This window comes from Xenopus laevis, chromosome 3L (assembly GCF_017654675.1).
Source record: "Xenopus laevis strain J_2021 chromosome 3L, Xenopus_laevis_v10.1, whole genome shotgun sequence".
Taxonomy (NCBI): domain Eukaryota; kingdom Metazoa; phylum Chordata; class Amphibia; order Anura; family Pipidae; genus Xenopus; species Xenopus laevis.
The window spans coordinates 143,389,369-143,405,697 of NC_054375.1; the positions used below are offsets into that span (position 1 = coordinate 143,389,369).

Below are 16,329 nucleotides of genomic sequence, written 5' to 3' on the forward strand. Positions count from 1 at the left end.
GCATGTGATGTATTCAAATGGTGGGGTACTAACAAACGTTGAAATGGAAATATGCATTGAGGGAATTATTAAATTGAAGTTTCACCAATCTGCTCCAAATTCTGCAGCTCTATAAAAATGCACTAACAGTGTAAAACCGTAAATACTATATCGCCAATAGTTTAAAATTACACTCACAATGATCTTTGTAAAAATGCGCATGTAACAATTATGAGCCACCGTCTTGCCGCTTTCCCGGTTCTCCAAGCAGTCCGTGCAGATGATAATTGCCGGCGTCTCAACCGCCTCGTGTAACCCTAGGCGCCTGTGGATGACTTCACTGCCCCACGCATTTTTTGTCTCTACAACTTCCTCAAGGGCTCATGCTTTGGAGTGGCGTTGCAAGGGGTGTAGAGTTTGGATAAGCGGAGCAATAAGGGCACTTAAGTTCACTATTTCGCTTAAAGCACTAAGTGGTGTGTCAACATAATTACAAAATACTGCACTATATTGGTATCATTTTTCTTGTCTAACTTCGTGCTAGTGAGCGCGGTTTTTTTCTTCAATATTGGTTGGATTCTACTACAAGTCTGAGGGAGAACAGACATTATTCAAACCGGCAGAGGAAGCGAACCACCAGAGCCTTGACATACCTCTTTAGTCACATAATTAAGACATAAGAAAACCTTTAAAAAAAGTGAATGTAAAATTGACGAGGGGGCTATTCTAGTTGTTTTTGTAATCTACATTCATTATTTATTTTCTTTTTATTCCAAGATATTAAAGGAGACATGTACTGTTACTATGAATTAATCTTGTTACAACAGCACCACCTGCTGGTCACTTTCCCACTAGTCTGAGTAGCCAAGGAAGTGGTCAGGAGAAAGAAAGAGGCTGCTCTGATGTTCTTCTGTTTTAGGAAAAAAATTTAAAATCTTTTCTAAGCAGAAGAACATCAGAGCAGCCTCTTTCTTTCTCCTGACAACTTCCTTGACTACTTGGTGGTCAGACTGGTTGGAAACTGACCAGCAGGTGGCGCTGTTGTAACCAAATTCATTCATATTAACAGTACATGTATCCTTTTAATATCTTGGAATAAAAAGAAAATAAATAATGAATGGAAATTACAAAATTTCTTAGAATAGCCCCCTTGTCAATTTTATATTCTGTTAGTTTAAAGGTTTACTTATCCTTCAAGGCTACTGCTGGTTGGTTAGGTGGTATGATGCGTGTGATTGGCCATAGCAGACCAGTAACTGGTATACGCAATGTAAGGCAAGTTTATGGGTGATAAACCACTTCCCGGCCCCCTGCGTTGATCCTATTTAGAAACCGGTGCCCGATCCGCCCCCTCACTGATATCATTGGAGGGGCAGTAGTGGGGCTTGCAATAGAACAGAGAGGTTGGGGAGTGGTGGGGGATGCGGCCTGTCACATGCTTATAGGGGCAACTCAATAGTGCAGAGCACGAACTGCAGAAGACATTTTCCTAGTCAATGTAAGTGCATGACCCCCTTAGTTCATGGCAAATGACCCCTATTGTATTTGCACCTGTTGCCATCCCACCTTCTATCTATTGTATGCCCCCACTCTGCATTCGCTCCAGATGTTGTTTTCCATTGTTGAAGCACTTTGATTCTTTTCGCGACATTGGCCTCTGCTGGTGCCTTAGAGGAACATGTAATGGCGTTGCTGCTGTACAACAGTGGAGGGCGTAACGGTGCAATTCTGAGCGCTTGTCTAACAGTAGAACTCAAGCAACAAACCACAGATCTTGTCTGCCTTTGTATCACAAACGTGCCATATCGCATACATTAAGCACTTTTATTTGTATGATTTCCTGGTAAACGTTACTGAGACCTTTTTTTTTTTAAGACTTTTTAGACTGATGCTCAAATCACCCTTAATGGGTTTTATTGATGTTGTAATGCAGTAATTCACATGAGTGACTCATGCCGAGTATCCGATTTAGATGTAGTATGGTGCATTTTAGGGTGGTATAAAGGGTCATAGAAGATACTGCGGTATTGACAGGTCACCCATGTTACTCAGAAAAAGGAGACTCACAGCAAATGTTAACATTCTGTATAGTATCACAATACTTGTATTAATAAAGACATTCACACTCTTCTACTAATAAAGCGTCTCTCATTGTGTCCGACTGAATACTTTCCCACCCAAAGCCGATGAGTTGTAGGTCCTCCTCGGAATGTGCTGCATGAAGTCTTTCTTGCTCGTCCCCTTTTTTGTTTTCCAACCAGTGGTCCTGCCTGTGCCTTCTTTAGGTCCACCTCGGATTTATGGACTGCATAAGTGTTATCAACACCGACCAAATGGGAACCTGTGTGTCTGCTTGCTGCTATCACCAACGTTGTTTGGGAATTCAGAACATTTCAGACAGAGAGTAGAGAGCTCAAGATATCAGCTGGCATTCAGCTTGATACCAGACTGGCCTCATAAGAAATATGAACAGTTGAAGTTAAAAAGCATTTACTTCAAATGAACTTTGACCCTGATGTAGGCAGCAGTAGTCTTAAGACAATTTGTAGTGGTCACGGAACGCCTCAGTGACTTCTTTGAATTTTACAATAGAGGGTCAGAATAACTACAATATATTTGCCACCGGACTGATAGAAGGAAAGAGAATGTGCGTATGATAATTGTAATAATTCGTGATGCAGATCACTAAAGAATTGGGGCGACAGACCAAGCAAATCGATCAACTAAGGATCACTATCATGGAAAGGAACGGGAAAACTGCCATTATGATTTATTAGAGAGTGCAGAGAAGCTTATTGATAACATGATAGCGGACTCCTCTGAAGCTTCTTGCTGAACAGAGTTAGATACATGATGCCTGAAGTTCTTGAGTGGCTCCACATTTCACTGGAGATGCAGGAGCTACAAAACACAAAGTGCATATTTACTAATAAATCTGCCATGTTTTCCTCCCACAATTTAACTTTTTTTACCCAGATTTCCAATGCAATTAGACTTTTACCTGTCTTGCTGTGAATAAGCCAGAGTCCAGCAGTCAGCATCACTCCAATGACAAAGGAACAGAGTGTAACGCCAACAGCAGCTGCTATGCTTACACCTTGCACCCCTGGCTCTGCATTACAAGAGAATGTAGAGAATTCTTACTTTAATTCTTACTATATTGATTCTTCGCATACAAATAGATACCTGAAACCTTATGAACTACACAAGGAACCAAAGCTGAGAAAAAGCGTGACGGAATTGTTATTGGCATCTTACGGCTGAGTTAAGAGCCCCTAAAGTGCATCTGATACATCTCAATCAAACTTCCAGTTATAAGTGTTTAACATGGTCGCAGTTGCTATGGAAGAGCAGAAGGAGCTTTTAAAGATATGAAGGTTATGGTGGGGTTAAAGGCTTGTTCTATAAGCTTTATAGTAGGAAAAAGAAGAATAGAAGCTCACTGGTTTTATACGACTCACCAGCATGAGTAGGTAGTGGTGCTGTCTTGTGGCCTGCATACCAACAGAAATAACAAAATGAGCAAACAGCACTACAGATATTTTTCTCTTGTTTCAGAAGGTCTTGCATCGGCCCCCTTACCTGCCCTGGGTTGCAGAAGAGAATTAGATGCTACAGGAATAGTAACAATCAACGGCTGCGTGACTGTACGAACATAATGGGCCATCGTCTTCAATAATGGAGGAGAAATGCTGGAGCAGGTTCCATCTGGGATGGGGCACTGGCAGGGGTGTGTTAAAGAGACATATATCATGATCACATTTAAGATTAAGCATTTTTGAATTCCTGGGGTAAATATGGCCCTTTTTTTTATAATTTGCAACCACCCTGCTGACCTTTTGGGTCCAACTTTTTGACACAGGACAAATTGGCCATGTAATGTTCTGCCCAGAGATCCAGTTTGGCAATGTACATACTAAATTGCCATGCCATGTATGCCCATCATGATTTCACTGGCAAAGGGAAGGCTTGCAGCTGGAGTTAGGGCCATGTATTAAGAGAATGTTACTATAGGTGGGCAGTAGTATGGAGACTTTGGCCCAGATTATATAAATGCTAAACTGTATACGTATAAGGGAAGGAAGAGATAAATAGAAGAGTTCTGGCATTTGATCCAATCACTAGAAATCTGTAATGAGATTACCAGTTTGCTGCTTTCAGCAGAAACTGCCGTTTTCATATACCTTTGGAATATTGGTGCCTCCATCGCGGCACAGGGAAGGGTCTTGCACACAAAATGCCACGTGGCAATGCAAGAACTGTATGGAGTGGTTGTAGAAGGGCCCAAGCCTGAAACTGAAGTTCTTCGCAGGCGTGTAGCAAGGTGTGGGTGGAGTCAGGAAAAGAGAAACATCTGGCTTCAAAGGACAGCCATTTGCAAGTAGTGGTTGCTGGGAGTGGTTGAAAGGATCAGAAGATGGAGAGAGGGCACACAAGGAGAGGAATAAGCCAAGATATGGAGGAGCAGATGCAAGTGATACCTGTGGAGAAACGTGAAGAGACATTTTAGCTGTTTTTCATGAGACCAACAGGCTATAAAATAATGTTGTTTCATAAGTATGGAACTTCTAGGCCTCACCAGGAAACTTCAAGCAACTTGAGAAAACAAAGCATTGTGTATGTTTTCTCACCAGTGGTTTCCAATATTGCTAGTTGGAAAGTATTTTCGAGTGTTGGTTGCCTGTGGTACACCATTTATACCGCAGGCAACAAATCTCCCCTTGTGCCATTGCAGTAGGCAAAACAGGCAAAAAGAATCCACACTGCCCCAAAATATTGTGCATCATATTAATCTTGGTGTACTTTACGCATTTAATTAATCCTGCTTCACTTGTTACATATGGCCAAATAAATAGATTTCTGTCAATAGTCCCCCAGTATCATTGTTGCATAACCTTCTTTAGGACATTGGAGAGGATAAGATACTGTAGATACTGATCTTACCTCGACCTGGACTCTGCTCCCCATGGTGACGCTGCACACTCCTCCGCGCTCACAGTGTACGGCTGGGCCACGGACCTGCATCTTGGCAACACTGGCTCTAAGGGAGTGCTCTAACCCAAGGCGAGACTTGCAGGGTGACTAACACAGATGGAAAGCAAAAAGTTTGTCCTTACTCTACTTTAAATACTTGCATTCATATACGTAGACTCACTTCTCACTGGAAACAAACAGATGAATACATCTTATGGGATAGTCCACTGCATTGTTACTCCTACACTTGTATGAATGCACATGGCTGCTATAGGATTTCCAGTGGGCAGTAGACTAAAGACTAAATACTCGGGAAGATTAAAGCTGCCGATATTGGTCCTATAGACCGAATTGGCATCTTATCTGCCGCGTGGGGCTTCTGATGGGTTACCCCGATCGATATCAGGCCAAAAATTGGCCTAATATTGATCGGGCAGGTTTATTTTTCCTGTGATCGAGGACCACATTGGCTAGTTGATGCAGTTCTACCACCCGTCTGCATCCATCCTCTCTGTTGTAATCCAATCATTTGACCCTGGGGCCAAATATTCTTATTGTGTATGGCCAGATGAGTCAGATCTCTGCCTGCAGAGAAACACAGGCTAAGAACCTGCTTCTCCACTTCTGCCCGATGCAGCTGCACCTGAAACATTGCCTCCACTCGGGTGCAGGCTGATGTGGTGATTTTTGCAAAAACGCAAGATTTTGCATGCTGCGCTGAAATGCTTCCAGATCGGCTTATACCTCTGCAGGTTGAGATCCAACTCATCTGGCCCTAGCCTTATATAATTAATATCTAAACAGTCAACACCTGGCTAGTATTTTAAAGCTCATGATGTTAGCAGTAGAGAAAGATAAGATGAATGTTTTCCAATACATGTCAACCCTATGCAGGGTGCTAGATACATGTGTAACAAGAGCAAAATGCACTGAAAGGCATAACTGCACCATGGGGACACCAGGCAGTCCAGGATCCACATGATTAACATTTGGAAGGTAAGTCAACAACATTATTTGGTGGCAAATAATTCACTCTACAATATAAAATTTAATTTGTGAACCAAGTGTATTTTTTTAGTTGTAATATTGGTGTGTAGGCTCCATCTCAGGTCATTTTGCCTGGGCATGTGCTTTCAGAAAGAGCCAGTGCTGCACAATGAAACTGCTTTCAGATAAGCTATTGTTTCTCCTACTTAATCAAAAACTGAAGGAGTCACAGTGGGACTTGGATTTTTACTAATGAGTGCTGTTCTCATATATACCAGGGAGCTGCTATCTTGTGTCAGGGAGCTGTTATCTTATTACCTTCCCATTGTTCTGCTGATCGGCTACTGGGGGAGGGGGGGGTGATATCACTCCAATTTGCAGTGCAGCAGCAAAGAGTGAATTAAGTTATCAAAGAACAAGTCACATGACTGAGGGTACATGGCAAACTAACAACATGTCTAGCCCCATATCAGGTTTCAAGATTAAATATAAATGATCTGCGGGAGGCGGTTCTGGAAGATTAGTTACCCCGAAGAAGAGGCGATTTATCGCCGGACGACTAAATCTCCCCGAATCTGAGCGTGTCTCTGCCCTAAAAAATGGATTTCAGTGCAGAATTCTGCTGGGGCAGCACTATTAACTGATTCATTTTGAAAAAAAATGGTTTTCCTTTGACATAATCCCTTTAAATAACGGTCTTCCTCTAGTCAGGGATGTTTATCCCACTTTTTGTTGCCTGAGAACAGCAGTAGTCAAAACACTCCCTGTACAATAGACCTACTTTGATATAAAATACACAAACCCATCTGGTATATTGCCATACACACCATGTTTACTTACTATGGAAAAAACGAAAGTGAACAGTCTTGTGCATTGGTTCCTTCCCATTGCAGTTCAGTTTTCAGAGGGACCCCCTTGGTTAGTGGGGCGTCTATGGCCTATTTAAAGCCCAATAACAAAACCAGGGAGCCGACCCCAGACTGTCTTGTCAAGAGGCAGAGCCTGGCTAAAGGCTATTTAGTTGAAAAGTAAAGAAAACTCTAGAAGGTTGGTGGAAACAATTCTTAACTCACTGCACTCACATCATCACCCTGTGGGATGGCGGCCATCTTGTCGTGGTGACACATGACAGAGGATTTGGCAAGGTGCGGAGTCTCTGAAAGCTGCAGAGCCTGAGGGACTTCAATATTGACCCAAGGAGGAGGAGCTGGGAATGGAAGAAAACACAAAGCTGCTCTGTTTTTATGACAGCACTTGTAGGCAATAAATATCATCTATGAAAGTATTCAGCAAACAGATAGAACACATGAACGTGTGCAGTAGATCTCTCGCCCCGGCTGGTGCAGCAAACACTGATATTCACATAGTCACCAGTAAGGCAGATTTTGTTCCCATTTCAAGGTCCCAGGTAACAGTCATATCTAGTGTCCCTGGGCAGCAGAGCAAGAGGATTAGCAGAGCATTGCCCCCTCCTCTGAGCAGAGCGTCTGGCGGGGCTGGAGTCAGAAATATGAGCCTTCATAGAAAATCTCCTACTAAACACACACAATGACTCTGTTTCAGCACATACAGCTGAATGTATGTTCATTTGTTATTCCCCAAACAGCAGATATAAGTCAATGTTAAACTAAAGAACAGAGGAACGTTGTCTCCTGGATCAAGAACCCCACCAGATGCCCCTGCCTTCTTCTAAACACTGGCACTCTGAGGGATTTAGAAAGCCTTGAAACTCTTCTGCAATTATTGCCTGACACCAAATAAGCCAATACTTTCCCAATTTGACTACGTTTGTGCTTTCCCCAATCAGACCGATCCAAATATTTACCACCCAGGCCAAGGAATGGGTTTTCAGCAGACCCATTAGGAAATAATTGCATCAACAGTTCAATTCAGTTGTCAACCAATAGTATATTTAATGGAGAACTAAACCCTAAAGTTAAAAACCCTACCCTACATACACCCCCCTCCCTTCTCCACCCCAGCCCAAGTGTTACCTCGGGCAAATGCCCCTAAATCTTTACTTACCCCTCTGTGCAGATTCTGTCCTGCAGAGTTCACGGGCGGCATCTTCAGACACCGGTAATCTTCGGAATGAGCCCGGCACTTTGACAATTTTTGCGAGTTTCAGCACTTACTTCCCGAAGATTACCAGAGAAGAAGATGGCACCGTGAACTTCGCTGGACAGAATCTGCACTGAGGTGTAAGTAAAGACTTATGGGCATTTGCCCGGGGTAACACTTAGGCTTGGGGGGAGGAGGGACGGGGGTCTATGTAGGGTAGGTGTTTTTAAACTTTAGGGTTTAGTTCTTCTTTAGGTGTTACCTGTTGTGGAATAAACAGTTCTCTGCAACCTACTCTCCATGTCTGTGCTTAGCCCCCCTCCAACAGATCTAAATGTCTAAACCCAGGGCCACCATCAGAAATCACGGGGCCTTGCCAACTACCTTTTCTGGGTCCCCTGGCCTTGCCCTTCCCCGCCACTGGCCCGCTCCAGGCCCCCCCCCCCATAAACATTGGTGGCCAGCCATTCCCCATTGATGGTCAGGGACCCCACAGAAGATCTAAAAAAAAAATATTGGTGGTCAAGGCCTTACATTTAAAAAAAACATTGGTGACCAGGGGTTTGATGAAAAAACATTGGTGTTCAGGGAAACTCACGAGTCTGATCTTCTTAATTCTCTCTGCAATGGCAGCTTCCTCGGCAGCTTCTGCTCCTTTTGATGGATTTGGGTCTTTGGTGGCTTTGGCTCTTGTTCGGCAGCTTCTGCTACATCGCTTTCACTCAAGGGGGGGCCCAGCTAATTAGGAAAATGCAGCACAGCTGAGTCCCCATTTAAATTCTAACTCTATCGGGCCCGGGACTACTGTACTCCTTCAGATAGTGGCCCTGCCTAACCAGGGCTGTATTTAGGTCCGATACCACCCTAAGCAGCGGACCGAAACACACCCCCTGCGCTGTGCGTGTGATGTCAGCACAAGTAGGATTGCCACCTGGCCGGTATTTTACTGGCCTGGCCGGTAAAATGATGGTTGATCCCAATGTTATTAATAGGGAAAAAAGATAAATATATAGGAAGGCCGGTATTTTTTTCCAGAAAAGGTGGCAACCTTACATGCAAGTGATGTCAAACACACTCACGTTGCGGAAGTGATGTCGCTAAGTCTTTATTAAGAACTAAATCACCGAAACTCCGCTTGCGCTCCTCGACAGGGCAACAATCCATCGTGCGGCGCCCGATTTCTCCTCCCTGGTTATCTCCTATAAAGAAGGCAGGGAGGAGAAATGGAGCGCCGCACAATGGATCGCCGATCACCTTTTCCGAAGAGGAGCGCAAGCGGAGTTTCTGTAAGATATTTATTAATAAAGACTAAGCGACTGTAACGTTTTTATTATGAGTTGGCGTCTTTTTTTCGTAGCATACTAGCGAATTTTTAAAAAATGTTTTTGCTGTTTCTGGTGCTTTAAAAAATAAATTCGTAGTCACCCTCAGTTAGGGTTGCCACCTTTTATGGAAAAAAATACCGGCCTTCCTATATTCTTGATGTTTTTTCCTATTAATAACATTGACATAATGCATCATTTTTACTGGCCACGCTGGTAAAATACCAGGCCAGGGCGGAGTATCGGTTGGTCTGTATGCCTACTTTTTTAATATTTATGATGAATAAAAAGTGATTTTTTAACTTTGAGAATTGACTGGAAATATATCTTTGAATTTTTGAATCAGGTGGCAACCCTACCCTCAGTGCCTTAATATAAATACACCCCTGGGCCTAACCCTATCCCATCTGAGCAATCCTGGGGTTAAGGGACAAAGGAGGACTAAGCACCGAAGAAGGATGGAGGAAAAGAGACTATAAGGAGGGTTGAGAAGTAGGTCGATGAGTTGGGTAGGTTGGGTCAGGTGTATGGAAAACTGTGGAATGACTGAGCACTGACAGTCTGATTCTGATATACACATACAGGACAAGTATTTGGTAATATGGCCCTCACACCCTGCTTACCCCACTCAGCTCATCAGTTAGTAACACATGTCTCAGCATCCCCACAGTATAAAGTCTAATCTCACTGTGCACTCACATCATCCACTAATATATACCCGCCCTTCTTGCCCAATATCACCACCAATCACATAACAACATTATACAGTGGGCAGGGCTTCTGATCAGGACACGTGATCCCAAAATCCAATGTCTGCGTTGCACAGATACCCACCTGCCGCCAGTCCTGCACACATGTAGAACAGGAGATACATCTCGGGCCACGCGCATTGGCTGGGACGATGAGAAACTGGATTGTCCTGCAGAGAAAGAAAGGACACACTTACCAACTGCAACTGTTAACAGAAAGAACTAATACAGAAAGATACAGATTCACTAGGGCTGGATTGGCAGGTACACCCTGGGCCTGACACCCTTCATCTCTAACAAAGGCCACAAATCCTACAACTGCACCATTAGCCCTTGGATAGTTCCAGTTACCTGTCCAAGCAGAGATGTGTTGCTCTCCAGCTGATCTTTCCTTTATATAGAGAAGAGAGAAAGTTCAGATTACAGAGGATTGCTTTAATCCCCCAGCCATTCCAGTGCAGCCTTCACCCCATTCAGAAGAGCACGGCATTGTCTCTGCCCTTCATCCCTTTCCCCTTCCCAACTGGCGCGGCGCATATATCCTTCACCTCCACAAGACACAATAACTCATGTACCTGTAACCACAGGGATCAGCTGTCCTTGCAAATACTGGGAAAAATAACACAGAATAATGCATTAAAAAATGTACAGTATATATTGTCAGGTGTCTGGTCTGGGGAAGTGTATCACTTGTTCTTCATTATAGTATTTCCTATCCAAAATATGCTGCAGATACGATAGTTCTTTGTATCTGTTTCTAAGAGCAAGTGGCAAATGTCAACCCATAGAATGAATTAGTAGAACAGAGTAGAGTCCTTTGCGGGTCCATTTTTTGGAACCTGACCCGACCCGGACACGCAACCCGCATTCTTACCTGTTTGGACCCGCTACCCGACCTGACCCGTAAGTACCTTATCCGCAACCTGTTCCCGCGACCCGCTGACCATCAAGAATCAGGAAGTGCTGTCATTGTAAACTGGAAGTGACATCATCGCAAGTAGGCGTGATCAGAAAAAAAGGAGTAAACCAGGAAGTGCTGTCATTGTAAACCGAAAGTGACATCATCACAAGTAGGTGTGATAAAAAAAAAAAGGAGTAAAAATCGCTGCTGAGAAGACCCGCGGCCCGACACACAACCCGCAGAATTGCCCACCCGCGTCTATACCCCACTCGGAACTTCTACCCACAACCCGCAGGGTACCGCAGGTTTTTGCAGGTACCCGACCCGCTGCAGGACTCTAGAACAGGGGTCCCCCCAAATTTTTTTTTACCCATGAGACACTTTAAAATGTAACAACACAAGCATGACTTGTCACTTTTGTGACATCATCATGAAGTGGGTCAGGTGCCGGTCTATAAATAGAAGGGGAATTGAGGTCCAGGCTGGGTGCGAGTTGGGAGGGGGCAGGTTAGGGTCGGGTTTGAATTTTTCCACTACACTACGGGCTGTTTGAGGGGGTCTCGTTACTTCCCCACAAGATAAGGAAGCAGAGCTGACCGGCACTCAAACGGATCCACAAGACCATAGATATTCAGTTAAAAAATAAATTTATTGGTAGAAAAGTTACAAATATAGCTGCATCTCCATCCACCCTACGCATTTTGCACCCCTCAGGTGCTTAGTCATGGCTTGTTACTTCTCCACCCTATGCTTAACAACACTTTCAACAAAGAGTATCATCTCACAACTTATTTCATCAATGTACCATTCATGGGATTCTAGGGTTCTCCCAGTAAAACTTTAACCGATATATTCTTTTAAATATAATCTCCCATTAATATTGCATATTCTCGTGTCATTACTTATTATTGCCCTCTGAAGTGTCCAATGGCACAAAACACTTTAGAAAGGAGGAGCTTTAAAATGGGCTTTAAAATGAATGTTGTAGGGATCAACCAATTGGCAATCACCACATCATGACCCCGCTCCCACAATGTGATGGGCACACCCCCCCATCCTGCCCCCTGATGTCATTCGCCCACCCCTGCCCGATCTATGTAGGAGTAGAAGGCGACATCCCTAGCACTGTCCTTTTGGTTCATTTTTTAAAATTTTGGATAAATCTATAGTTGTTTTGTTCTCCAAATAAACATTTCATGTGGGATACTGCTACTACTTGCCTCAACCCCCCACCCCCCAGTTGTGTCTGAGGCACCTGCCTATTCTGCCTACACCCAGTTCTGACCCTGAAACATTGGGCCAGGGAATGTCCATTAATCAATCCCTTTAGTTTGCGGTTAAATTGGCCAGACCAGTTGCACTGCCCTTGTACTTTATCTATATTAGCATGTAGTGCTCCCACAACCCTCTGTGTGTACAGTGAGAGGACAATAAATTCTAATTTACATATTTAAATTTGTAGAAAATCTAAGACTTGTTCAACTGTCAACAAAAAGTTGTCTCTTTCAGTCTTCCAGAGCTTTAAAGGAACAGTTCAGTATAAAAATAAAAACTGGGTAAATAAATAGACTGTGCAAAATAAAAAATGTATCTAATATAGTTAGTTAGCCAAAAATGTAATGTATAAAGGCTGGAGTGACTGGATGTGTAACATAATAGCCAGAACACTACTTCCTGTTTTTCAGCTCTCTTGGTTTCCACTGATTGGTTACCAGGCAGTAACCAATCAGTGACTTGAGGGGGGGGGCCACATGGGTCATATCTGTTGCTTTTGAATCTGAGCTGAATGCTGAGGATCAAGTACAAACTCACTCAACAGTTATGTCCCATTTTGCCCCCCTTATAATCACTGACTAACTCAGAGTTAGAGAGCTGAAAAGCAGGAAGTTCTGGCTATTATGTTAGTCATCCAGTCACTCCAGTCTTTATACATTACATTTTTGGCTAACTAACTATATTAGAAACATTATTTATTTTACACAGCCTGTCTATTTACACAGTTTTTATTTTTACACTGAACTGCTCCTCCTTCACATATATTTTATGAGAAACATTTTTTTATTTTGCACAGCCTGTCTATTTACTCCGTTTTTAATTCCTTTAAAATTCCCATCAAAAAGTTCTAGGATCCAGTGAAATATCCCATTGAACCCCTGGATAAGAACCCTAAAGGAGCTGGAATATAGATAAAGCAAGCGTTAACATGGCACATGCTATTTCCCACTGTAGCCTGGGGTATTTCTTTGCAACAGTTGCACCTTGTTGATATACACTGCACCATTATAGCTTGCGCCATCTGTATATACAGCTCAGAGACTCCGCTCACACTATATATAGGAGGATATGAGCCGACGGCATACCAACCTGCAATAATATCAAGGTCCTGACATCAGCACAGAGAGAAACACTTGGATGCTCACCAGAAATGCATAAAGCACCTATTCTTCCTCGTTGTTGGGCATCAGGCGGCACCCATGGAACCAGAAGCCTTTGCTATCCAGCAGGATCAGCCTGACCTTCCCAAGTTAACGTAAACAGACAGCGCCTCCCCTTTCTGCTTCACTAAAGCCGATCTCCTGGAGAATAACAATAACAAGACTGGGTTGAGCCGGCCCTTCTTCACGTGGATGGGGCAAGAGAACAGGTAGATGGATCAAGCTGACTATCCATTAATAAAAATATAGATTAGGACGTATAAAAAGGCGTCCAGTTTCACGCTCGGTTGCATCTTCTTTTCAATGGAACAATCTGATCTTTCCCAGAATGGCATTGCAGACTTATTTAGGGACTTTAGCAGGGGGAGATCCATACAGATGGCTCTGATAATCATGTATGTTATATATAAACAAATGTGCCTTTTCTCTGTCCAATCAGGAAAGTAAGAGCGTGTGTTGTAAACGCCAAGGACAAAGTAATTAAAATCAATTTATACACATAAGTGATCCCCAACTCATGAGCAACAAGTTGCTCACCAACCCCTTGGATGTTTCTTCCAATGGCTTCAAAGCAGGTGCTTATTTTTGAATTCCAGGCTTGGAGACAAGTTTTAGTTGTATAAAAACCAGATGTACTGACGAACAGAATCTCCTGTAGGCTGCCAGGCCACATAGGGGCTACCAAATACCCAATCACATTATTTGGCACCCCCAGGAACTTTGTTCATTCTTGTGTTGCTCCTCAACTCCCTTTATATTTGGCTCATGGGTAAAATAGTTTGGGGGTCCTGCACTACCACTCAGGAACCAGTACCCTGAAGTATTGCCCACCAGCGATGGGTAGATAACCAGTTCTTGTTTCCTAGTGTAGGGGAGGAATCATATATTCTGTCTTTCCAGACTCCACCTTAGCATGAGGAGAATCTGCCATAGGGCCTGTTTTGGAAGTAGGCGTCAGCATCAAATGTCGGTCTTTAGTGAAGCCAGGGTATCGTAGCCCGTGAATGAGGTTAGCAAGCTCAGTACAACCAAACAGAGTAAGTAAGTCAAGCCAAGTAAGCAAGAGCAGTTCTATTGTAGTGGGGTTAATATTCCCCAGGTGACATCTGCCAGAGTAGGGGCTTCAGTGTGTTAGGGCTCGGGGTAATGAACATCATCTGGGAGCACCACTGAATAGCTAGTGCACTACCTGTGCTGAGATGAACCATTGATGCCTCTTCTACAACTACTGCTGAAACTATTAGTTCAATCATTAAGTGCACAAAGGAAGTTATGGGATGTGAAGGTTTGTAAAGGGATCACATTCCCAAATATGTCCTGGTGAATGGCATTATGAGCAGCATTCAGCATGGCTTTATGAAGGATAGGTCATATCAGACGAATTTGATTGCTTTTTATGATGAGGTAAGTAAGATTCTGGACAGTGGGCGGGCAGTAGATGTGATCTATTTGGATTTTGCCAAAGCGTTTGATACTGTGCCCCACAAACGACTGATTTCTAAACTAAGGTCTGTTGGGCTTAATGAAGTCGTTTGCACATGGATAGGAAACTGGCTACAGGATCAAGTACAGAGGTGGTTGTTAATGGTACATTCTTTACTTGGAGTAAGGTTCTTAGTGGGGTCCCTCAGGGCTCGGTATTGGGTCCATTTTTATTTGAGAAAACATATTTGCGGGCTAGCATATACCAAACAAAACAGTGGAAAACCTGGAACATCAGGTTAACGGTTAGAGGGAATAACGTTTTATTTTCCATTATGATTAAAACAAAAGGCCTTACTTGTTTCGTGCCACCGGGGACACTAGTCATAGGTTAGTAGTGGCCATACACAGGGAGCCAAACAAGCGGATCTCTCCCCATTATGCCCACATTAAGGTAGGCAATATAGGGCTGATCTGATCGTGGGCCCTAGGGCCCAACAATCGGATCAGAATGGAGGCAATACAGACAGTCGGATCACAGGACCCCATCAACGAACAGATGCGGCCATGATCCAACAGGATTTTTAAACCCTGCCTGATCGACATCTCACCGACTTTCAGGCAGATATCGATTGGGAAAGCCCGTCTAAGGGCCCTACACACGGGTCAATAAGCTGCCAACTCTATTGGCCGGTGTATGGGGCCCTTAAGAGCCAATAGGGAATTGGTAGGAGGCATTTACAAACCAATGCTAAAACGCATTAAAGGCCTAAAGGTATTTAGTGTAACAACACAAGGAAAATATACCAGTTAAACAGTTAATTCTGAAAGCTTTAATAGCGATGGGGAGGGTATTGTAAGTAATGTATGAACATTGTGCAGCTCAATTAATTCAACAGGATGTGGCACTTGCAGCAGGTTCTTGACAAACTGCCAATCTGGGCGGCTAAGTGGCAGATAATGTAATGTTAGTCCATTAATGAGACTGCGATAGGCAAATCCATAATGGAAAAGGACCATGGAGTCCTTGTAGAGTTGGGCATAGAGTCACGGGAGGAGGGGGTCATTCTTCCACTGTATAGAGCACTTGTAAGGCCCCATCTAGAATATGCCGTACAGTTTTGGTCTCCATCACTCAAACAGGACATTATTGTATTAGAGAGGGTACAGAGAAGAGCAACTAAGCTGGTGAAAGGTATTGAAAATCTTAGCTATGAGGAAAGACTGGCCAAATTGGGGGTGTTCACACTGGAGAAGAGGCGTTTAAAGTGATACTGACACTAAAAAACTACTTTTTAAAATATAAATGTACATTAAAAGTTACCTATAGGCCATTTTGATCATTTGTTTCGGAGAGGTTTGTTTTTGTAAGTAATTGTTAAAGTTCATCGATTTGTAGAAATAAGAAACAGACCAGGAATCAGCGGTACTTAGTCTGCAATCACCCTTTATTGGTGTATTCTCACGACATGTTTCGGGAGCTGGTCCCTTTTTCACGA

The 16,329-nt window shown here is 43.4% G+C and overlaps 1 protein-coding gene across 3 annotated transcripts; it reads right to left on the bottom strand.

Annotated features, from left to right (window-relative positions):
* Positions 1–2,054: 2,054 nt before the first annotated feature.
* Positions 2,055–13,704, bottom strand: LOC108710356 (transforming growth factor-beta receptor type 3-like protein). 3 transcript variants are annotated; one of them, XM_041587185.1, is made up of 10 exons: positions 13,394–13,704; positions 10,424–10,463; positions 10,158–10,242; positions 7,023–7,147; positions 4,924–5,061; positions 4,164–4,460; positions 3,562–3,700; positions 3,441–3,473; positions 2,981–3,091; positions 2,055–2,880 (listed from the first exon to the last, which is right to left on the bottom strand). In XM_041587185.1, the coding sequence occupies exons 1-10, from the start codon at positions 13,402–13,404 to the stop codon at positions 2,822–2,824; spliced, it is 1,038 nt and encodes a 345-aa protein (XP_041443119.1). In that variant the 5' UTR covers positions 13,405–13,704; the 3' UTR covers positions 2,055–2,821. The 3 variants fall into 3 exon arrangements, with proteins under 3 accessions (XP_041443119.1, XP_041443120.1, XP_041443118.1); XM_041587186.1 differs by having other exon boundaries at positions 13,338–13,703; XM_041587184.1 differs by lacking the exon at positions 13,394–13,704 and adding an exon at positions 10,648–10,946.
* Positions 13,705–16,329: the final 2,625 nt, after the last annotated feature.